The sequence below is a fragment of the Capsella rubella genome, unplaced genomic scaffold, assembly GCF_000375325.1.
Source record: "Capsella rubella cultivar Monte Gargano unplaced genomic scaffold, Caprub1_0 scaffold_7, whole genome shotgun sequence".
Lineage (NCBI taxonomy): Eukaryota > Viridiplantae > Streptophyta > Magnoliopsida > Brassicales > Brassicaceae > Capsella > Capsella rubella.
In genome coordinates this window covers 11,596,288-11,620,099 of record NW_006238917.1, presented here as the reverse complement: position 1 = coordinate 11,620,099, position 23,812 = coordinate 11,596,288, and the positions used below count along the sequence as shown (strand labels likewise).

The following is a 23,812-nucleotide window of genomic DNA, read 5'->3' as shown; positions in this document are numbered from 1 at the left end:
ATTATATATATATATATATATATATATATATATATATATTATTTTTTTTTGTCATTCATAGTTTCATATCATATGATAAGGAAAAATTGCATTTGCTTAAAAAAAAGACAAATGCGTATTTTATTTCAAATGTAACTCACATGAAGGAACACACTATGCATGAAGGAATATATTCAGTGGTTAGTTTTATCAAGTCTTACAAATATCAATGTAATTTATTCATATAATTATTTTAAAAAGTATAAAAGTCAACCCAAAAAAGTTAGTAAAGATTACATTAATTATTACAAAGACACCAAAATATATACAACATTATAACTTCTATTTTAAAAACAAAAAAGTTATCATGGGGTTAATTTTGTAAATACAACAACAAATATATAACATCGTACGTTTGGTAATTAATCACATCAGTGGTTTATTAAAATAAATATAGACTCGTGGTATGCCATAGGGACATCCGTATATGTAAAATAAAACGGTTATGTTTTATAAAACAAAAATGCATAAAATACTGGTCCCGTGGTGTACCACGGGGTAAAATCTAGTTTATAAAAATTTTAGATGGACCTAGACAGATAAACAAAGTCGTCAAATACATTACTCATTTTGTTTCACATATAGTGTCATGTTGACACATTTCACACAAATTAAAAAAACATTAAAATATACACATATGCCCCTATTTAATAAGTGATTTATGGATTTAATTAGTTTTATAATAAGGGTAAAATTAGGAAATTTAGTGTAAAAATGCATTGGAAATATAGACACTCTTTGTGAAACAAAAATAAAATTCTAAAATGACACTCTTTGTAAAACAGAGGGAGTATTATTTATTTTTTATTCTTTTATCTGTTTGATATATATTTTTAAAATTTGAAGGTATATCTCTATATATTTTACTTTTTATGCTATAAATCTCTAAACCATTTAAAATCGTATAAATTCCGCTTAAACTTTGAGTAATCGGCCCCCTTAACACCTAACACTTTTTATGCTATAACACTTTTTAAATATTATTTACAATGAGATAAAGAACTTTTTGGTTACTAAAAGAGAGAAAAATAAAAATAAATACTCATTAGGTGTAGAAAAAACAAATGAAAAGTAATAGCATCGATCATACATATAACATTCTATAACACTGTAATGATCCTAATAGAACAAAATGTCTTTAATGCATATATTGTCATAACATGTACGTGACAGAAACAAAAGATAGAGTAAGGCTACAACTACAAAACATAACAACTCTAGTTCCCTCATGTGATCTTCTCTTGAACTTATGTCTTAAAATTTGGACCACATCACCATGTGAATCTTATAAACACATATATGGTTAGACAACCACTCATCCAAATGTTATCATCATCTCCACTATACTCATCGACACCAATACCAATACCAACACGTACAAACAAAAGCCTACCATATTATATTATCCCATGCACACAACAAGGTTATCTTGATGAAGCTCTTGGCTAATGAACTACTAATCAAATCATAATGCTAACCAAAACATCTCATAACAAAAATGCAATCAAGTCATACAAAAATTGCAATGAAAAAAGGCAAAATTATAAGAAATTGTATCATTATTATCTATGACAAACACATCTATAATGATAAGCACTATTGATAGGGTCATTGCCTTCAACTGGAACTTGCTCAGCTCTGCATTTGTATCTGCATCCTCTGCACTCGTTGTACGTACAAGTTGGTGCTGTCGACCCTATCATATTCCTCCTCCTCGACTTCTGCTAATTTTTGCAAATATTTTCAAATTAAAACATAGTACTATGTTATTATATAGCTTAATCCTTAATTACTGATAAAAATGGGAATTTATATACCACAAGATGTACTTGTGAGAGAAGTGAGACCGTGTTTTCGATAGAACGAGGTCTTGAAGCTGGTTCAAGAAAAAAAAAACAAGAAACAAGAATTGGAAATATTGAAATTTAATTATAAGATAAGAATAAGGAAGGAGATGATTGATGAAGAAGAAGAAGAAGAGAGAGACCTTGAACTACATAATTTCCAAGAAGCAAAGCAAAGAGAAGAAAGAAGATTGATATGTAACGTAGCTTGATGTTCACCATTTCATGCTTCATCTTCTTCTTCTTCGTCTTCTTGAATTTGTTAATTCTTCTTTCTTGCTTTATCGTATGGACCAAATGTTTTGGAGAGAGATAAGTTTTGTCGATTTGGCTGTAAGTTTTGTCTTCTACTTATCATCTAATGGTGAGGTTTGTGCACACGTAGAGATAAGAGTTTTTAAAATGTTGAGGATGAGTTTTCACCTTTTTAACTCGCACAAGATTGTAAAAAGAGAGGATAGAATTGAAAAAAAATTAACTCTTTATCTTTATTGTTTTTTAGCAAAACATATGTAACTCTTTTTTTTATGCTTCGGTCAACATATATCTATACTCTTCTAGTAAGATCTTACACTCTTGTCTCCCTATCTCATCTCCTGTCTTACAATCTAATAATTAGAAATTATTTTTCACTTTTTGTCGGCAAATAAATTTTTTATAGTAACTTAAAACATGTACACAACTGTTTTCTACAGACCATACCACTTTCTAGAGCTTAATTCTTTAGCTAAATTTTCTCACTATCACTAGTAAAAAAAATCTCTATAGCCACTTGGCTATCCGTGGCTGTGCGTTAAAATTCGTGGCTATAGGGTCGTAGCTTAAAAGATTCGTGGCTGTTTTTTAGTATGTCGAAGAGTTTTTTCATGTATTTGTATCTTACAATAATGTATATAGATAAATTATGTATAGTAGGATGAGAGTCTCTATGTTTGAGAAAACAGATGTTGTGAAATTGATGTGTATCTAAACATTCTCTAACATGCACGTCTTCTTAAGATGGAGCAGTTGAAACAACATCAAACTTAAGCATGCACGAGAGAGAGGTTTGGTTTACGAATCGGCTAGTTGGTCTTTTGTGTTGATGTGTGAGACACTCTCGGAGAGCTCCTAGTTGAATCTAGCTGCATATGAAGTAATAATCTATGGCTATATGATTCATTCTAGACTTGAACACCGAGTTTGTGCATACGAACGTGACCCCGACATTATTTCAGTACACAACTTGTGGTTTAGGCAATATGAGTCCAAGTTATGTGAAGAGATTGCATATCTAGTTTATTTATGACAGCTCGATACTCTACTTGTGTGGATGATCTTGTCAGAATCACCAGCTTAGTTGTATGCTCCTCAAAGGCTGAAACCAAGAAAATAGTGTAAATCTTCATCATCCTTGAGGACCTTGACAGAGAAACCCATAAGCAATAAAAATTAACATTGATAATATGAAATACAAAAATGTATCTTTTTTCAGTTATAGAAAATTATCAGAAATATTAAATTCTCGCGTCTCTTTATTTTCTTTCCGTATATCATCAATACAACTAGCTAATCCATCCGCGCTTGCGCGGGTATGAAAATATATCATAGACTTGATCTGATAATTTTTTTTTTTATTATTATGATACATAGGCTTTGAATGGAAGGACAGATTAAAAGCAGATAATACACACAATGGGGAACTGCTATTTTTCCTCCATTCACACAAAATTAATATAATGGCAGTTCAAAAAAAACAATATTATTAAAAAATAATTGATCTGCTAGCATATCTGATTAATCTGCTTTTATTCTGCTGGGTATATTTGAACTGCTTGATCTGTTCTGCCATATTTATTATCTCCATTGAAAGCCCTAGTATACCACTTGACAATTTTTATTTTTCCCACGCAATTAACTTGATTTGACCGATTTTATATTTTAATATTAATGGTGTTAAAAAAATTATAAAATGTGTATATAACCCTTGTTCTTGCATCTGCTTGCTGATATTTTAAATCTATATTAATGTGATACAAATCCGCTATGTCATATATCTATTCTTGTGGTATTTTAAACTTTCTAAAGTTTAGAAGTTTATAACATTTTTAACGTTTAAAAATATTAAATTTGAAAGTTATTTGATATGATTAATTAGTTCTACTAAACAATATGATATTTTCTTGTGATGTATTATATTTAATATAGTTATCTTATCCATATATTTACCATTAGTTCGCAATTTTAAAGTAAACAACTCTCAGAGTATAATTAAGTTTTAAACAGATTATGAAAATATGTTTAAGAAATAATTTAGTAATAACATTAGGTGGAGATATACAAAATGAAGAGAAAATAAGCAAAAAGCTAACATTTTAATTTATCGATAATGTGCCAACGTATCGTGGGAGAGACTAGCTCCATTCTTCTTCTTTTATACATAGATGAGATAAGGAAAGCAATATATCATAGAATAATTACAAAAATAAAAGAATCTTAGTTGCTTTTAAATAGAATGGTATATTGTATAATTAAAATAAAATAATGATGTATTTAACTTTTTAAATAAAAATAAATAATGATGTATTTAATTAAAATTTGTGAGAGACACGTGGCAGCTTTTAGAGTTTGAGTTTTGTATATTCATTTTCTTCATCTTAATTTTTATATTATCTTAAGATCATTTTCTTCATATATCTTAATCTAAGATATGGTTAAGATACTACCAATAATGATCGTCTTCGCCTAAGATTTGGTGGTCTGAGTTTATATATATAATGAACCAACCAACTTACTTCTCTTTTATTTCGAAGAAGAGAGAAAAGATGGCGACTCATCATGATTCTCTCGAGGATCTTCTTACTGTTCATTTGGTATCACTTTCTTCTTTTAATTTCGATTGTTTAGTGAAAATTACGTTATGTTATTACTTTTTATTTTACCTAACGATTTGATTAAATTAAGGTTTCTATGCATTCTTTTTGTAGCTTGTGATTTAATCGTTTGAACGTTGTGTTCAACTAGATTTTGCAGTTCTTCTAGTCTATATTCACCGGAGAGTTATGTTAAAATGGGTTTAACTAGGTTGTCTACAAATAAATAACCAAACGATCCCACGACACTATTTATTCTTGTTTCGGTACATTTTTCACTCCACTTTCTACCGTCTATGGCGTGAAAGGAAAGATAGACAACACGGGGTTCTACACTCACCGCAAGCTTGGCTTTTTAAGCTAATTGAAAAGAATTATATTTGAAACCGCATCAGCTCAATCCGAGACATAAGTAATCATAGTTATGATGATGGTCTCCGCCTTTGGTTCTCCACCCGTTAAAATTCACATATAGCTTTTCAAATTCTGTTTTATTCTTTAAATACCTTCAAAATTTTCAAACAAACTAAACCATTCTTTGTACACATGGTTTTTGATTGAATTAAATTTTACATTCAATTAAAAAAAAAAAGTTGTCTACAAATAAAACAATCGTATCATCGTTATACTAGTCTTTGTGTTGAGTTACCTATTGGGATATTATTTACCACAGGAAATCATATCCCATAAGACTTGTCATTAGACTTATTTTGTTACCATACTTTGCACTGTATATTCTCTGCATATTCTCTGCAACTCTTGTAATATATATGTTGTAATCGATTCTCAATAAGACACACAGAATTATTCACTCTCTGTCTCTTCATGGTATCAGAGCACAACACACAAACCTAATTTTTTTTTCGATCTCACACCATGTCTCACAACGAACACGACTCGACGACCACGAACATGAACCCGAACACGAACACGACGACCACGACGGTTGAGGTGAGACGCAAGATCTCTCCGTATGATCTGACGGCGGCTGATAATCCTGGGGCTATAATTTCCCATCCTTTGCTGAAAGGGATGAATTATGAAGAATGGGCATGTGGCATCAAAACGTAATGAGAACATAACCGAAGTAAACCGGTATCAACTAAGATAAGGATGAAACAATGAGAATATCATTTGTGATCTTATTGTTGTTATTGGTTTTAGGTAGACTATGTTAAATCTTAGATTCATGTCTATCTCCTATATTCTAGGATCATAGCTAGCCCTTAACATGTATAAATATTCACAACATCTTATAATGAAATATATGGAAAAATGTTTAAAGTCTATTGTTCTTATAAGCTCTTGATTGGGACCTATCAAAACGGCTCTCTGTTCAAGGAAGAAGTTTGGATTTCTTGATGGTTCCTTTGCTCGTCCAGCCGAAGGCTCGTCTGATTTGGAAGACTGGTGGACTATTCAAGCCTTGCTCATGTCTTGGATCCGTATGACCATCGATCCCTCACTACGTTCCAACGTTTCTCATCGGGATGTAGCCAAGGATCTATGGGATCATTTGAAAAAACGTTTTTCTGTGACTAATGGACCTCGCGTTCAACAGCTAAAGGCAGAACTTGCTTGTTGTAAGCAGCGAGGTCTTGCTATTGAGGCTTATTACGGCAAGATAAGTCGGATATGGGATAGCATGGCGAATCACAGACCTTTGCGTGTCTGTAAATGCGGTAAATGCGAGTGCAATCTCACTGTCTTACAAGAACAAGATCGTGAAGAGGATAAGGTTCATGATTTCTTGGCTGGTCTTGATGATGCTTTCAACACAGTTCGGTCAAGTCTGGTCTCTCGTATTCCCATTCAATCCATGGAGGAAGTGTACAACGTTGTTCGTCAAGAGGAAGATTTGCGAACAAATGTTAAAAGAAGTGAAGATATTGCTGATGTTACAGCATATGCGGTTCAACAACGTTCACGTTCACACCCTCCTACTCGTTCTGATGATGCTCCTTTGGTATGCAAACACTGTAATCGTAATGGCCACTCTTCCGATAGTTGCTTTGCAGTTGTTGGATATCCTGAGTGGTGGGGTGACCGTCCCAGAAGTAGAGTCGTTCAAGGACGTGGTCGTGGTACTGCTCCTGCTGGACGAGGTCGCACTTATGCCAATGCTGCTCATGTTCCAAACGTGACATCTCAAGAACATGTCAACTATGTGATTACGGACAAGGACCGTGACGGTGTGAGTGGTCTTAGCGATCTTGAATGGCAGAACCTGAGGAAGTTTTTAAATGGTGGTGCGCCTGGTGGAGCTACTACTAGCAATGAAAAACTTTCTGGTAAGTGTTGTTCTCCCTCTTGGATTTTGGACATAGGTGCTTCACATCATTTAACAAGCTCCTATCACAGTCTTACAAATGTAAGAGATATGGAACCCGTTTTAGTGATTTTAGCAGATGGTCGTGAACGTATATCATGTCAAGAGGGCATGGTGGTGTTGGGAAATAATCTGATTCTGAAATCAGTTTTTTTTTTTTTATTGAAGAGTTGCAAGTGATCTTATTTCAGTGGGTCAGTTGATGAATGAGAATAATTGTGTTGTTCAATTAGCTGATCAGTTCCTTGTTATTCAGGACCGCGCTTCGCGGATGATGATTGGAGCTGGTAAACGGGATAATGGAACCTTCCGTCTTTACAGAATGGAGTCTGTTGCGTTGGTTACAACAAAGGAGGTGAAAGCTTATGAGTTGTGGCATAATAGGCTGGGACATCCGTCTGCTAAAGTAGTTGGTTCTCTTCCACAAGTTTCTGTTTCTGTTGATTCTGATATTTTAAATAAGGCGTGTGATATATGTTTTCGCGCCAAACAAACACGATCTTGTTTTCTAACCAGTGATAATAAAACAACTGCTGTTTTTGAACTCATACACTGTGATCTTTGGGGTCCTTATCGTACTCCGTCATCTTCCGGTGCTCGTTATTTTCTTACGATTGTTGATGATTACTCTCGTAGTGTGTGGATTTCTCTTCAACAAGATAAAACAGAGACATCGACTAATCTGAAAATTTTGATTTCAATGGCTGAAAGACAATTTAATCAGAAAGTTAAACATCTTCGAAGTGATAATGGGACAGAATTTACAAGTATGGGTGCGTTTTTTCGAAGCCAGGGCATAGTTCATGAAACATCTTGTGTGTCAACTCCACAACAGAATGCTCGAGTCGAGAGAAAACATCGCCATATCCTCAATGTTGCTCGAGCTTTACGGTTTCAGTCCCATCTACCGATCGAGTTTTGGGGAGAATGTATTCTCACTGCTGGTTATCTAATTAATCGCACTCCAACTTCAGCATTGAACGGTATCACGCTCTATGAGAGATTGCACGGTACTGCTCCGAGTTATGATCATTTAAAGGTGTTTGGGAGTCTTTGTTATGCTTATAATCAAATGCATAAAGGAGATAAATTTGAGTCACGAAGTCGCAAATGCATTTTTGTTCGGTATCCTTATGGAAAAAAAGCTTGGAGGCTCTACGACCTTGATACAAAAGAGTTCTTCATCTCACGGGATGTCAGGTTCTGCGAAACAGAGTTTCCGTTTGCTGGTTCTGCAACTCGTCGTCGTGATGGTCATCGAAACGAAGAAGAAGAAGTATTATGGGCTTCTCATTCACTTGGTCCATTAGAAGATGACAACACCGGGCCTCCCGGCCCAATTGTTACAGATCTCAATGGTCCTTCCTCTTCTCCTAGCCCATTACCAACTGTTGTTACCTCAGGCCCAAATAACGTATCTTCCCCGACTCGTTCTTCTTCTCCTGAGTCCTCAGTGGTACCTCTTGAACCCGAAATTTCCTCCTCACCATCTCTCTCGAATGTTCGACCGGCGACTCCGTCTTCGTCCGATACTGAAAACGAGGGTAATGACAACAGTGCTCTACCTCCTCTTCGTCGCAGTCAACGGCCTCGTCAGCCACCGGCTAAATTTCACGACTATCAAACCAACACGGCTCAGATACGATTCCTGGGTAACTCCAAATCTTTGTACCCAATTCAACACTATCTGAGTAGCTCACGATTTTCTACTGCTCATCGTGCTTATTTGGTAGCCATCACTGATGCTATTGAACCAAAGACTTATAAGCAATGAGTTCTGAGGTTGGGGCTTTAGAAGATAATCAAACCTGGACAATAGAAGATTTGCCTCCGGGAAAGAAAGCGATTGGCTCCAAATGGGTTTACAAAATCAAGCACAATTCTGATGGGACGATTGAACGCTACAAGGCAAGGTTGGTAGCTCTCGAAAATAAACAAGTTGAAGGTGTTGATTATGGAGAAACGTTTGCTCCAGTCGCGAGGATGCAAACTGTTCGCATGTTTCTTGAAATTGCTGCAGGAAATGATTGGCCAGTGCATCAAATGGATGTCCATAATGCGTTCTTACACGGGGATTTGACAGAGGAGGTCTACATGAAGCCTCCGCCAGGCTATTTCACGAATGATGAGAAGAAGGTATGCCGGCTTCGGAAGTCTCTTTATGGCCTGAAGCAGGCTCCTCGCTGCTGGTTTGAGAAATTGACAAATGCTTTGCGTGACTATGGTTTTGTTCAGTCTCTCTCAGATTACTCCCTGTTTGCATTTGACAAAGATGGGATTCGCATCAATATATTGATATATGTTGATGACATGATTCTCTCTAGTAACTCTGCTGAAGCGATGACAGCTTTCAAGGGGTATTTGGCGTCGTGTTTCAATATGAAAGACCTTGGTGCTTTGAAGTATTTTCTGGGTATTGAGGTGTCGAGAAGTTCACAGGGTTTTTATTTGGATCAGCGGAAATATGCTCTTGAGATCGTATCTGATGCTGGCTTACTCGGGTGCAAGCCAGAAACATTTCCTCTCGAACAACACAACAAGCTTGCTTTGTCCACATCTTCCATTTTACCAGATCCCGAACCATACCGTCGTTTACTTGGTCGTCTCATATATTTGGCTGCCACTCGTCCAGATCTTGCTTTTAGTGTTCAATTTCTTGCTCAGTTTATGAAAGCACCGAGAGAGGATCACTGGGAAGCTGCACTACGAGTTGTTCGATATCTTAAGGGAAACCCGGGTCAAGGTATCTTGTTGAAGGCTCAGAAACAGTTTCAGATCATAGGTTGGTGTGATTCTGACTATTCGACTTGTCCGATCACACGACGGTCGGTTTCTGGCTATTTTATTCAAGTTGGTAGTTCAGCAATCTCATGGAAAACGAAGAAACAAAAGACTATTAGTATGTCCTCTGCAGAAGCTGAATATAGAGCCATGGCGTTTATAACGAAGGAACTCATCTGGCTAAAGCGTGTTCTCACTGATCTTGGTGAAGCTCACCCTCAGCCAATGCGTCTTTACTGTGAAAGTAAGTCTGCTTGTTCGAGATGAGATCAAGTCTGGAAATCTACAACTCCTCCATGTTCAAACAAATTCTCAGCTAGCTGACATCTTCACGAAGCCACTTGGTAAACAAAGCTTTGAAAGTTTTTGCGCCAAACTGGGCATTTTGAATCTGCATGCTCCAGTTTGAGGGAGGGTATTGGGATATTATTTACCACAGGAAATCATATCCCATAAGACTTGTCATTAGACTTATTTTGTTACCATACTTTGCACTGTATATTCTCTGCATATTCTCTGCAACTCTTGTAATATATATGTTGTAATCGATTCTCAATAAGACACACAGAATTATTCACTCTCTGTCTCTTCATTACCTAAACTCATAAATCTCTATGAGAGATTGCATATTGAGTTTCTTTCTTTGGTAAAAGTTTAAAGAACAAATATATGATCTTGGATTAGAATTGGACTTGAATAAGAGTTGTAATGTTTTTGTGTAGAATGATAAATAAAGTTGCACTAGATAAACTGGATGGTGTTGATATTATATTGCAGGGGAAAATCCCAATTGAAGAAGTTTTTAAGCATTTGGAATGTAGCAGAGAAGGTTTATCTGGAGCAGAAGTAGAAAAAAGACTCAATATCTTTGGACACAACAAACTTGAGGAATACAAAGAAAGCAAATTAAGGGGACAGGTTCTTTGGTTTAATGTCTAAGCCTTTATCTCTTGTCATGGAATCAGCTGCAATCGTAGCTATTGCGTTGGCTATTAATGATGGAGGTTCATCGGGCTGGCAAATATTTGTTGGTGTTGTATGTCTTTTGCTGTTCAACACAATACTCTTCTATCTCGAACAAGACAATGCTGAACATGTGACTTCTGCTCTTATGGCTCGTCTTTCTCCCAAAACAAAGGTCCTCTTCATAATAAGATTCCTTGTTTTATACGCAAGTGGTTTAGTTTATGTTATATACAATCTTGAGGCTATAATCTCAAACCTTTTGTATGTTTTTATTGTTTTGGAAAGGTTCTAAGAGATGGAAAATGGTCAGAGCAAGAAGCTTCAGTTCTTGTTCCTGGAGATGTTGTGAGGATTAAGGTCGGCGACATCATTCCTTGTGATGCACGTCTTCTCGAAGGAGATGGTTTAAAAGTTGATGTATCTGATCTAACCGGAGAATCAAGTCCCATAACAAAAGGTCCAGGAGATGTAGTTTACTCCGGTTTTACTTGCAAGCACGGTGAGATGGAAGCGGTTGTGATCTCCACTGGAGGCAACATGCTTTATGCGGGTTATCTTGTCGACAGTACAACAAACAAAGTTGGACATTTCAATAAAATTGTCCAACTTCTGCATAATCTTTATAGCCATTGGTATTGTGATTGAGCTCACCGTGATGTACCCGATTCAAGAAAGAACCTACAGAGACGGGCTCGACAATCTTCTGGTTCTTTTGATTGGTGGGATCCCCCTTGCATTGCCTACTCTTATATCTGTGACCATGACTATTGGATCCCTTAGGTTATATGATCAAGGAGCTATCATGAAAAGAATGACCACCATTGAAAAGATGGCCGGTATGGATGTTCTGTGTAGCGATAAAACTGGGACTCTGACTCTCAACAAGCTTAGTGTTGACAAGAATCTGATTGAGGTTTACGCTAAAGACGTTGAGAAAGAACAAAGGATCAAGATGATATTGATACCACTATGGTTGGAATGCTAGCTGATCCAAAAGAGGTAACTATAATAAATTTTAATGCTCTGTCTTTCCTCTGTTTTAGTCTTGAACAATTTTTCTTTTCTTATTGTCAGGCAAGAAATGGAATTGAAGAAGTTCACTTCTTTCCATTCAATCAAGTTGATAAGCGAACCGCTTTAACTTATATCGATGGTAACGGAAACTGGCATCGAGTAAGCAAAGGCGCTCCCGAGCAGGTAACTAAAACTGACTATGATTTACTTTTAGGTACAATTCTGTTTCTCTTAGATGAATAACTATAAAGAAAAAAACCAATTCGTTGATGATTCAGATTCTTGATCTTTGCAACGCAAGTGCTGATCTGAGGAAGAATGTCAACTCTACAATCGAAAAGTACACTGAGCATGGACTCATGTCTTTAGCTGTTGCAAGATAGGTCACAAAAAGTTTTACATCTTGCAACAAAATTTTATGTATATATACTTTATGCTAAACTTTTGTGTTTCATTGTTACAGAATGTACCTGAGAAAACAAAAGAAAGCTCTGGTGATCCATGGGAATTTATTGGTGTATTGCCTTTGTTTGATCCTCCAAGACATGATAGTGCAAAAGCCATAAGAAGAGCTCTAGACCTCGGTGTCAAAGTGAAGATGTTTACCGGTTTATATCTTTACCTTTTTCGGCTTTGTTATATTGCGAAACACCGACTTTGTATCTTCGGTTTCTTCCTTATGTTTCCATTGGTTTTATAGGTGATTCACTTGCTATCGCGAAAGAGACTGGACGTAGACTTGGTATGGGAACAAACATGTACCCATCTACTTCTTTACTCGATAAACACCTTCCTATTTATAAGTTGATTGAGAATGCTGATGGCTTTGCTGGTGTCTTACTAGGTTTGTTTAAGAGCCATTTTTTACATATCTTGGTTCCGAATTAAAATAACAACTACTATCTTTAAATTCTCGTTACCAAATTCATTCAGAGTACAAATACCAAATTGTAAAATCGTTGCAAATGATGGAGCATGTTTGTGGTATCATTGGTGATGGAATGAATGACGCTCCTGCGATGAAGAAGGCGGATATTGGTATTTCTGTTGCGGGTGCTGCTGAATATGTACTAGCTGCTTCGGATATAGTTCTTACTAAGCCTGGACTTAGTGTTATCATCGACGCGGTTCTGATCAGTCGAGCTACTTTGCAACAAATAAAAAACTATTCAGTAAGTGTGCATGCTCTTATAACAAACTACACAACCTTTCGACCAATTGTCACTTAGTTGTGAGTCCTGGGCGTTCGGGTATTTCGGGTAAGGGAATTTAGGATCCATTCGGTTATTTTAGATTTTTAGTTTGAGGTTCGGATTAGTATAATTAAATAAAAAATAGTTAAAACTGAATAAAATTTGATGAAATTTTGACGAATATGTCTAAAAATTTTAAGATATTTAGATTATTTAAATATTTGGAATTTGGTCTACATATATATGATCACTGTTTCGATTTTTAGTTTATTTTGTACTCCTTTCTCTAACCAAAAAATGGGTTGAGTTATAACTTATAAGCTTAGAAGTGGAGATGTTGTGGGTTAGAATCTGGGGTTATACATATTTTTAATAGTGGTTCGGTTTCATTTGGTTACTCGAATGGATATCGGTTTGGTTCGGTTTGTAACCAGTATCTATGGATACCTGAAACACTATACATTCGGTTATTAGCCTCTAACCGAACCCAAACCAGAACCAAAATTTCAGTTCGGTATCGGTTTGGTCCATTTAATTCGGTTAATATGTCCTCTAGTTGTGATGACTGATGTTATCTTTTAACAGGTTTATGCTGTTTCAGTAACCATCCGTGTTGTGGTAAGTAAATCAAATCTTGTATGTTTTTTCTTTAACATCAGTAAATAATTTTATGTTTATAATTCATCACTCTTTTTTTGCCTTTTTATTTTTACAGTTTGGGTTCACGTTGATCGCTTTAGTATGGAACTTCGACATTTCACCACTCATGGTTTTGGCCATTGCATTATTAAACGATGGTGAGTTTTCTTGAATTCCTCAAAAACTCGTAGGAAATTCTTAAAATACAACACGTGATTTTTTTTTTGCAGTTTCTGACGAAATAGTGAGAATATTATTTCGACAAATTTTCGAAGAACAAACTTCGTAGGGAAAAAAAAGAAATATGTCTAAGAATATTTTCGATGAATTTCCGTTTAAATTGTTTTGTCGGAATATTTTAAACTTTTCTGACAAATTTTCAACAATTATTTTGTCCATCATAAATTTGTCGGAATCTTTCTGACTATTTATTTCGTCGGAAATAATCGTCGGAATTCGCTATGTTTTCTTGTTGCCACTCTTTAATTTTTTTTTTCTCTAAAGACAAAAAATTAATAATAAACATTATTAATATTACTCGACAGGAGTCATCATGAGTGTCTCAAAGGACATAGTCAAGATGCCTTCTCCTACACCAGATAGCTGGAAACTCAAGGAGATCTTCTTGACCGGCCTTGTTCTTGGAGGCTACATGGCTCTAGTGACTGTTGTGTTCATTGGGGCTGCATACAAAACCGATTTCTTCCCGGTATGTATTTTAACTGATCCCTATATTCAAATCCACCATAACAAAAAGCAATAACACAAAACTCTTGTTTATTTTCATATAGAGAATGTTCCATGTGAGTTACTTGAGAGGCAACGAACATGAGATGATGTCTGCTTTATACTTACAAGTCAGTATTATGAGTCAAGCTATAATCTTCGTCATTCGATCGAGAAGCTGGTATTTTATCGAACGACCTGGATCGCTCTTACTTTGCTCTTTTACCCTATCACAATGCGTAAGCATTAAAAAACATGATTCTATTTTCTTCTTTCTCTTCTTTGTAAAGTTTTCATTAATGATTTCATTAAACTTGACCTTGTAGCTTGCAACAATAGTTGCGGTTTACTTGAGTTGGGAAACTGCGAGAATGAAGGGAATAGGATGGGGATGGGCTGGTGTCATTTGGCTCTACGACATCGTCTTCTTTCTCTTGTTAGACATTGTCAAATTCGCAATCCGTTACATACTAACCGGAAAAGCTTGGCATAATGTGATTGACGACAAGGTAAACTTGGTTTTGAAGGATGACTCAAACCAACTCAGCTGGAGGATCTTTACCAATCCATCTTCCATCTTTGATAGGATACTAAATGGTAAAAGTTTAGGCCATACTTGCTCATTCTTGCAAGTGTCACCTCCTCTCGATGGAAAATGAATATTTGATTAGGCATTGCGCGGATTTAATACTATACTAGATTATTACATGTGCTATAGCAATGAGTTGTATTTTGCTTTCTACATAATTTTATATATTTTACATTTTAAAACAAATATGTTATGTTAGTTATAATTATTCTCACCGTTTGTTATAAGAATCACAATTCATTTAATCATATAAAATATTACATTTAACTCGTCGCTCGCAATAAATATTTGTTTAAAAAGACCAAATTAAAGCATTCATATTTTCTTATTTTTTTATAAGATTTTTATGATATTTTTAAAAAATATGAAGTGAAATTATCATTACATGTTCCTTGTTTGTTTGACGTTGAACCCAAATTTTGGTGTAATATACGACTCAATCATGGATAGACAGTGCAAAGTGCACACCACCTTTATTAGGAAAAAAAAAGTAGAAACAACGTTGAAAAATGTTTGAAAGAGATTTCCACTAGAATTTGAATTTGAACTATAATATATAGTATGTATATATAAACGATTTCCACTAAAAGTTGAATTTCATATAGAAAAAAAAATGAATATATATGGGTTGTAATTAAAGCTGATTCAGTAGTAGGTGGAGACATTAAAGTTATAAACATTATCAATTACAATCACACAAAAAGAATCCATAAATAAGAATATTATGACAAGTGTTTGAAGAAGGATTGTGTTGGCAATTTTGATCATATTTGGTTTTGTCATATAATCTCAAAAATCTAAAAAAGGATTTGAAAACAAAAAAAAGTTTTAACAAATCCCATATGAGAACTCTGAATCAAAATAACAAATGATACAACACTAATACATATGTGTGTTCTCCTACTATACATAAACCTCAATAGCCATAGAGTCATCATCAGCAAAACAAAGCAATACGTCTCTAGTGATGAATCATGATTTGTAGAGAAAGATAAATGTAGTTTCTTCTAACATAAAAGAAAATAAAACAATACAGATCCTTTGAGTTAACCCAACAAGGTTAAGGCTTAGAAGACTTAGGTGAATTAGAAAAATAATTCTTCTTGAGGTAAATGACCCAAGTAACAACTTCCAAGAGTAAAGTGATTCCTCCTAAGGTCCCAATCACAGCGATGTAAGCTGTCTTGTAAGTATGCTTTGGGTTTAAGATACTAAGACCTTTGAAAACATTGATGATTCCAAGGATGATGATAGAGTATCCAACTCCATGGTGATAAATATTCCAAAGGTATCTATACTTGTGGTCCTTCTTTGGCCGCAACAGCAACGCAAACATCTTTAACCACGCGCAAAAAGACACAAAAGCATATAGTTCAACACAACAGAACAAGACCTATCTTTTGTATTATTGGCCACTAATATGCATGGTCGTCCTAAATGAAGATTAAGCATTGGTTTAGATTACCTGAAGAGTGGCCATAGAGAAGAGAGTAATGCCTATGTTTCTGTGAGTGTTGTACTGAATGCCTTTGGATTCGGAACCGAGCCGAAGTCCGGTAGCCCATCCGGCAACACCGAGACCGTACGCCGACACCTGGCAAAACACGTGGAGGTAAAACCAAGCAGGATCAGCTGATTCAATTATCTTCATATACCTAGCAATCATGGCTCCAATCGGAAACAGAATCCCCCAACTCAGCGCGTTCAATATCCCATGGATCTGCAAATTCAGAGTCAAGACTCCAAGATTTAGAAGAACAGTATTTCAAAAATACAAAATCAACCAAGTCGCCGTGGTCCAGTGGTAAAGGGAGGTAAGTCCCGCCACTGGGTTCGAGTAACATTAGCCACGCGAGTTTGAGATTTAACATGGTTTCCCTCGCCCCCAAAAGATTAATCTTTGGGCCTAGAAAGCTTTTGGGATCACTTTTAAATTATCAAAAAAAAATAAAAAAATCATGAAAAACTAAACTCACGTTTCTCTTATGAACCTTCTCATCACCACCTCCAGAAACTGTAGGGGTAGCTCCGGTTAGATCGAGCGCTCCCATGGAGTTGAGATTAGGACCACTAAGTTCATGAACCGCTATTCTTCCATTGGTCACTCCAGGCCCGACCTGCCAAACCTGATTAACCTTCCCTTTGGCCGCTAAATCCGCCGGAACCTTTACCTTTGCAAAGATTCTCAAAGCTCCACCGTCTTTAGCCACCTCCTCGGCCTTAACATCCCACACTTCAAACGAAAGCTTCGAAGGAATAAGAGAGCTGTAGGTGACAATGTTAAGAGTGGTAACAGAGGGGACTCCAGTTTTAGGATCCTTAGAGGCAACAAGGGCTTGAGATCCAACCATACCGGTGGATGTAGGGTTAATAGCCCAAGCGATCCAACCACCAGGTTTTGACGGTGGAGCAGAGAAAACAACGGAGAGAGTTGTGTTAGATGAGTCATAAGAGTAATGGAGAATGGCTTTAAGGTCAGGGAGGTCGAGGCAGTGAGGGTAAGACTTGACGCCGGAAAATGTCTGTGAAGAACACTGTGACACAGCCGGTGAGAGTAGTAAAGCCCAAAAGACAAAAGAAAGAGAGATTCTAAGGTAAGAAGAAGCCATGATGAGGATGAATGAGTTGTGTAGTAATCGTTAAGGTATTGGTCGGAAGAAATAAATAGATGAAATATTGTGATAATTCTATGATACACACGTGGTTTCAGCTAAGTAAGAATTTGTTTTTTATATGTTTCAGTTTTTAATTTATTTTCTTTCCAAACAGCAAAACAAACTTTGGTTTTGTTGTCTGATTCTGGAAGATTGTGAAACAGAACATGCATAATCAGATTAACTAGTTGACAGTTATGTTTTGACCTAAAGAGTAAGGATCTTAAAGTATTTTTGGCCTTGAAAATGTGAGGATTTTTAGATATTTATTGGGTTATTTTATATACCTTTTATTAAAAATATTAATCTAATTAACATTATTCTAAATCAGTGAACACCTTTTTCAAGTAATTTAGGAAAAGAATACAAAAATCTACTCTCTTTTTTCTCATTTATATCTTTTAAAAAATGATAAATCATTTAATTCCAAATTATCTTGATTCTCAATCAAATATTCAAATTTATCTAAATATACTAATTTAAAAGAAAATTTTTGAGAAATACCCCTTTTGGTGTACTCCTTTTTAAAAATACCCCTTTTATCTATCTATTTTCAAAAATACCCCTATTTAAATATAAAAATTATAATATTGTATAATTAAAAACATATATACAATATTCAATAAAAAAATATTTTGTATATATATTCAATGTATTAATTTTTATTAATTAGTTAGTTTCGATAATTTCAAAAGTAAACTAAAAAAAACCAATTAGAAAAAATAATTAAAAACAGAAAATTTTCCTATTTTTAAAAATATTTGGACACGAGTATCATTTGGTTTAATATTCGAATATTTAATATATAATATGTGAATTTTAAATATTAAAGCATAAGAATCAAACCAATTACTGTATGTGTGAATTTTATTCTACTAGTTATAAAAGTTGTTAGATCTTCTATCTTATAAACTAGGTCCGGACCCGCGCTACAGCGCGGAGGAAAATTACCGGATTTTTAGTACTTTGTACGTTGCGAGATAATTTTATTTGTGTTTGCTTTACTTTATTTTGATCAGTAATTAAATTTTATCATTTTTAGATTGTATGTGTTGGTTTCGAATATGTTCAAAATTATTTAAATTGTATGATTTTAGTTGGATTGTTAATTTTAGAACAATATGTGACATATATACATGTATAAATATTATACAAAGAAAAAAAAATATTATACAGTGAATCATTTTTAAAATTTAGGGATTGACCCGCGGTACACCGCATAATCATAAATACATGATTTTAACTTGGACCTTTCATGCAGTTTTGTAAAGTTGCAAATCTCTAGAATAAACAAATAAAGAGCCAATGATTTCTTATTTCTTATCGTGTTTAAATGTAAAATCTGTGTTGAAGTTACAATTTTCTGGTAGCAAAAACTTATTTATATAGATCATATTTTCTTAGGGTTAAATTGGAAAAAGATTAGTTTTATAATCAAGCCAAAAATTCGAAACTATTGCCAAATAAATATTAAAGATGGTCATAGAGAAAAAAAAATATATATTAAAGATGGTTGAAAATGAAATATCTCGTAACTGGTGTGAAGATCATAGTTAATATAGGAGAAAACTATACATCCAAATATCAATATAGTATATTTAAGGAAGATTTTGTTTTGAAATATTATGGATAATTTGATAATGATTATTTTATATTTAATTTATATTTCTGATTTTTAGATTAATTTGTTAAACCAATATACAAAATCATACATTAATGTATTTTTCCTTAAACAAATTAAGATTACTGTACTTTCCCAATCCGATATTGATGGTTTAATTTGATAGATTTCGAAATAATAGATATGAAAACTGGTATTTAATATCCTTAAATTTTTAGTAAGATCAAACTGAAAAATTCCGGGTTAAATTTTTTTTTTAAAACCCGACCCAAGAAGCATTTGTACTTCTCTTTTACTATAGTAGGGATATTAAAAAGAAACATTGTGATTTTTTTATTTATTTTTACGTGTTATTTTTATTTACAATTATTTTTTCTAATTGTTTTTTTTAGTTTAGTTTTCAAATTATAGAAACTAACAAATTATAAAAATCAGTGCATTGAATATATATACAGAATATTTTTGTATTGAATATTGTATATATCTTTTTAATTATACAATATTATAAATGATTCAGTAACAAAAAAATTTTAATATTAAAAACCTAAAAAATTCTTTATTTTTTGAATATTTATGTTGGTCAACGCCGGTCAAACTGGTAAAAGCCGGATTCCGACGAAAAGTGTACATGAAAAAAATGTTCGTGATGTTGGCTACATGACTACATATAGTTCGTATATGTGGGCATGCAATGCATATAGTTTGTGTAGTTAGAGATACATTTTTTAATTTCGGATGTGTGGCCATGTATTGTAGCATATTTCGTGTAGTTAGGTATCTTTTATCCTATATAAAAAGCATTGAACATGGGCAATAATATTGATAGTGATAAATTAATCACATAATCAAACTCATTCTCAAGAAAATGAAATCACACAATTTAAACTATCCCATTTCTGTGATATTAACCCCTTTCAAACAAACAATCATTAGTCGCACTCGCTGGTCGCAGTCGCCGACACGAACATGGCCAAAATGTCTTAAATCTACATTCTACATTTTGTGTGATCAAGACTAATATGAATTTAAACAGCTAGCCCTTAGAGAATGAGAAAAATAATAGACATGTTACATGTTTACATAATTAAAATGATCACTGATTCGGCCCATTATATATGTGAAGACTAATCTTAGTTTAAAGTCACTGTTACATAGATGACCAAGACTAAAAATGTGATAATGAAGACTTGAAACCCAACCAAACCCAAGAAACCCAACAAGAGCACCTCGGCCTTCACACTTCAAAGAACAAACTTTTTCACAAACTTGTCAAAGGCCCTTCAAAGAACAAAACATGGTTGCTCTTGTGAAGATTTCACACAAGCTTCTCTTTCTTCATTTTATTTCAAAATCTTGTGATTGTGTTGTGTAAAATCTCTTCCTACAAATTACTATGGCAAACAAAGCATGATTTAAACCCCAACCCATTGATTGCATATAATGCAAAATATTCATTTAGAGAATCAAAACCCCAACCAAATAAATTATACAAAAAGTTCATGTGGAGATCAACCATGTAGTATAATGAACCAAATACTTTACCCATAGACATAAATTGTGTACCAAATTGTTGTGTCTATAGGTTCTCAACTCGTTAGCCATCCCTTAATGTGAGCTGTCTTTATTTTCAGCTAGTTTCTGAATTTGGTTATAAAACCAATCACGTTATTGCTTCTTTGTTTTCACATTTACTCATCGGTTGGGCTGATTCGAGATTTGAGAAGAGTCAGCTTGTGACTCCATTGCACCTTTTATAAAAATTCCATTTAGCAAAACATGTGAAAAGACATTAAATGCATGCCACTCGTGAAAACAAATCACACAGCTTGGTTGAGGAAATATTCTATGGACAAATACTAAACACACCAAACATTTTGATTCATCTCTTCTCATCTACTAAATACTAATTACTATCATCACATGGTTCTTGTAGTCATATATACAAAGTACAAACAGTTAGATTTTATGTATTTTTCGAGTGTTTATATAAGTACAGCCCAAAAAAAAAGAGCTCGTATTTACTAACTTAGTCAATAATATAGTAAAATGTTGGCTCCAAAAAATATATAAAAAAGTCATGGATTAAGCTAACAACACATTTATACTTTGTATTATAAATTATCAATATTTTGGTCTAAAACTCAACTCAAACACCTCTTCCCTTAAGAACCCTACAATATTCTTATGTTGAATTTGGTAAAACCAAAAAAGAGAGAAACAAAGTGTCAACATCATAAGAAACCAAATTAACACGTTCAAGTTTCATTTCAATATTAGTGACTTAATAACAACAATTCAACAACAACCACCTAGATTTGTATATTGTGATTAATGTAATATTAATATAGTCTAAGAGTCACCATAGAGGGCTCTCTAAATCATCATCATCATAATTGCGAAATAGACAAAAGGAGGAAGTAGGTACATCATCATCAAACTCCAAGTGAATATATTGATGATGCCACCGCCAAAACCAGTTCAATTACATCTTCTGTTTCTTCACTTTTCCTTCTTTAGAACCTGTCTTCTCTAAACCACCCAACCCAATTCTTTTTATTCTTATACTTTTTCATATTCGGATTTGAGTTTTTATTCTTTTTCTTTTCCGAAAGTCCTCTTAAATCGAATACAATAATAACAAAGAGTTCTCATGAAGCTAGTTGGCATATTATTCTATATATTAACGAATATTCTCTGAATCGATTATAGATTTGCCATCTTTTTCGCAATGAAATTTATGAATTTTGCCATTTTATCTAAAATTTTTATAAATTTACCATTTTTATAACACATAAAAATGCGATTAAACATGCATCTGACTTATATTATATTTGCTTTTATAAGTCGGTTTCATTTGATTTAAAGATTTTAATATTTGTTATAAAGTATGTATTTTATCAAAAAAAAAATCATAAATACAAATATATTCACATAATTAGAATTGGCAAATGCATAAAATTTTAGAAAAATGACATATTGTGAGATTTGCATTGGAAAATGGCATTTTTTGTAAGTGGCTAGTTGGGAATTTAGTAGCCTTAAACAATGATCAACATAAATATATTTCTACAAATCTATAAAATAAAGTTAAAACTAAAAGACATTAAAATTACCATTACTAATCCTATCATTAGTTTTGATATTACTATTATCAGTAAATATTTCACGTACGAATTTCTCCACGTCGATTTTGGAAACCTCATAATTTTCCGGCGCCGGAATATACGGTGGTCGTGAAACCTTAACCACCATATCCCAATCCAACCCTCTAAAGAAATCGTGTCCCTTGATTCCTTCCACATTGATCCTACGGCTAGAATCTTTCTCCAACAGTTTTCTTACCAAGTCTCTTAACGTTGTCCTTTCTCCGACCAAACTCGGCGGTTCAGTTAATATCTTAAAAAACGTCTCTTTCCTGTTAGATCCCCTAAACGGCGTCGCTCCGTACAACATCTCATACAAAACCACTCCTAACGACCACCAATCCACGGCGAAGTCGTGGCCGTTCCCGGTGATTACCTCCGGAGCAACATATTCCTCAGTTCCAACGAACGAATTCGACTTCTCCCCCGACGACTCGGACGATCTCGAAACCGAGTCGTCCGGGGAGATCCCGGAGTTACAAAAACCCGAAAACGCGAAAAAGGACCGTTCTTTTTTCGTCGTCCTCGTCGTCGAAAGCCTCGGCGATTGCGGAGTTCTTGGAGGTAGATTCGTGGAAAGATCGAAATCAACAAGCATCAAATGACCATTTTCTTGAACCATAACGTTATCAGGCTTCAAGTCTCTATACACAATCCCTTGATTATGCAAATACTCAAGTGCAATCACAAGCTCGGCCGCGTAAAACTTTATAATCTCGTCTGAAAACATTTCTTCAGACTGTTTCTTCCTTAAAGAATTGAGATCTCTTCCAGGACAGTAATCGATCGCGTAACCGACAACTTTGTCAGTAGATAAAACACCATGAAGACGTGGAAACAGAGGATGGTCGAATCGAGACAACACTCCTTGTTCGAAACTAACGCGTTTATACTCATCATCTTTGGCCTTGTTTGTCTCGATTGTTTCTCTTAGTATGACTTTTAAAGCAAGCTTTTCGTTATCGGCTTTTACGAGGAACACAACACCTTTGGATCCACGACCAAGGGCTGAGAAAACTTCGAGATGGTCGAAGTTTAGAGTCGGGATCTGATTACTCATCGAAAAGAGTTTGGTTTTGATTGTTTTTTTGTGGTTCAATGTTCTTTAGTTCTCTTTAAGTTTAGTTTATATAGAAAAAAAAGAGTAAAGTGTAAAGCTTTTCTAAAAGTCGTATTGATTTTGTTTACTTGCGGAGAAAGACTTGAATAAACGTAGTAAGGGATACAAAAGTCTCTTAACGTTACTTTTACCATTTTACTACTTCTCGAATCACAATTTACATTGAGCACTTTGACGTAAAAAGGTCTAATTATATTAATTTTCAAATGTCATTGTTTGCATTTTTAGTTAAGTTAAAAGGATATATGATTTATATATAAAATGTAGAAAAAATCAAATCTAAAGTAATGAAAAAGTAAAGA

At 34.3% G+C, this 23,812-nt stretch overlaps 3 protein-coding genes and 1 pseudogene across 4 annotated transcripts; 1 reads left to right on the top strand and 3 right to left on the bottom strand.

Annotated features, from left to right (window-relative positions):
• Nucleotides 1-1,485: 1,485 nt before the first annotated feature.
• LOC17877397 (EPIDERMAL PATTERNING FACTOR-like protein 9) lies at nt 1,486-2,228 on the bottom strand. Of its 2 annotated transcripts, none has more exons than XM_023779503.1 (3): nt 2,027-2,228; nt 1,857-1,915; nt 1,486-1,763 (listed from the first exon to the last, which is right to left on the bottom strand). In XM_023779503.1, exons 1-3 carry the CDS (start codon nt 2,115-2,117, stop codon nt 1,602-1,604), a joined length of 312 nt encoding a protein of 103 aa, XP_023635271.1. In that variant the 5' UTR covers nt 2,118-2,228; the 3' UTR covers nt 1,486-1,601. The 2 variants fall into 2 exon arrangements, with proteins under 2 accessions (XP_023635271.1, XP_023635272.1); XM_023779504.1 differs by having other exon boundaries at nt 1,486-1,760.
• Nucleotides 2,229-10,568: 8,340 nt separating this feature from the next.
• Nucleotides 10,569-15,042, top strand: LOC17879455 (annotated as a pseudogene).
• Nucleotides 15,043-15,834: 792 nt separating this feature from the next.
• Nucleotides 15,835-17,662, bottom strand: LOC17877387 (cytochrome b561 and DOMON domain-containing protein At4g12980). The gene is made up of 3 exons (XM_006283838.2): nt 16,949-17,662; nt 16,438-16,692; nt 15,835-16,308 (listed from the first exon to the last, which is right to left on the bottom strand). Exons 1-3 carry the CDS (start codon nt 17,579-17,581, stop codon nt 16,033-16,035), a joined length of 1,164 nt encoding a protein of 387 aa, XP_006283900.1. The 5' UTR covers nt 17,582-17,662; the 3' UTR covers nt 15,835-16,032.
• Nucleotides 17,663-22,205: 4,543 nt separating this feature from the next.
• LOC17880497 (serine/threonine-protein kinase OXI1) lies at nt 22,206-23,580 on the bottom strand. The gene has a single exon (XM_006282592.2). The coding sequence runs from the start codon at nt 23,448-23,450 to the stop codon at nt 22,341-22,343; it is 1,110 nt and encodes a 369-aa protein (XP_006282654.1). The 5' UTR covers nt 23,451-23,580; the 3' UTR covers nt 22,206-22,340.
• Nucleotides 23,581-23,812: the final 232 nt, after the last annotated feature.

Coding starts and splice junctions, on each gene's coding strand:
- LOC17877397 (XM_023779503.1), bottom strand. CDS start 2,117: ATGAAGCATGAAATGGTGAACATCAAGCTACGTTACATATCAATCTTC. Junction 1,916..2,026: donor TGGAAATTATGTAGTTCAAG/GTCTCTCTCTTC, acceptor TTCTTGAACCAG/CTTCAAGACCTCGTTCTATC. Junction 1,764..1,856: donor TCTCACAAGTACATCTTGTG/GTATATAAATTC, acceptor TGCAAAAATTAG/CAGAAGTCGAGGAGGAGGAA.
- LOC17877387 (XM_006283838.2), bottom strand. CDS start 17,581: ATGGCTTCTTCTTACCTTAGAATCTCTCTTTCTTTTGTCTTTTGGGCT. Junction 16,693..16,948: donor AGAAGGTTCATAAGAGAAAC/GTGAGTTTAGTT, acceptor CTGAATTTGCAG/ATCCATGGGATATTGAACGC. Junction 16,309..16,437: donor TCTCTATGGCCACTCTTCAG/GTAATCTAAACC, acceptor GCGTGGTTAAAG/ATGTTTGCGTTGCTGTTGCG.
- LOC17880497 (XM_006282592.2), bottom strand. CDS start 23,450: ATGAGTAATCAGATCCCGACTCTAAACTTCGACCATCTCGAAGTTTTC.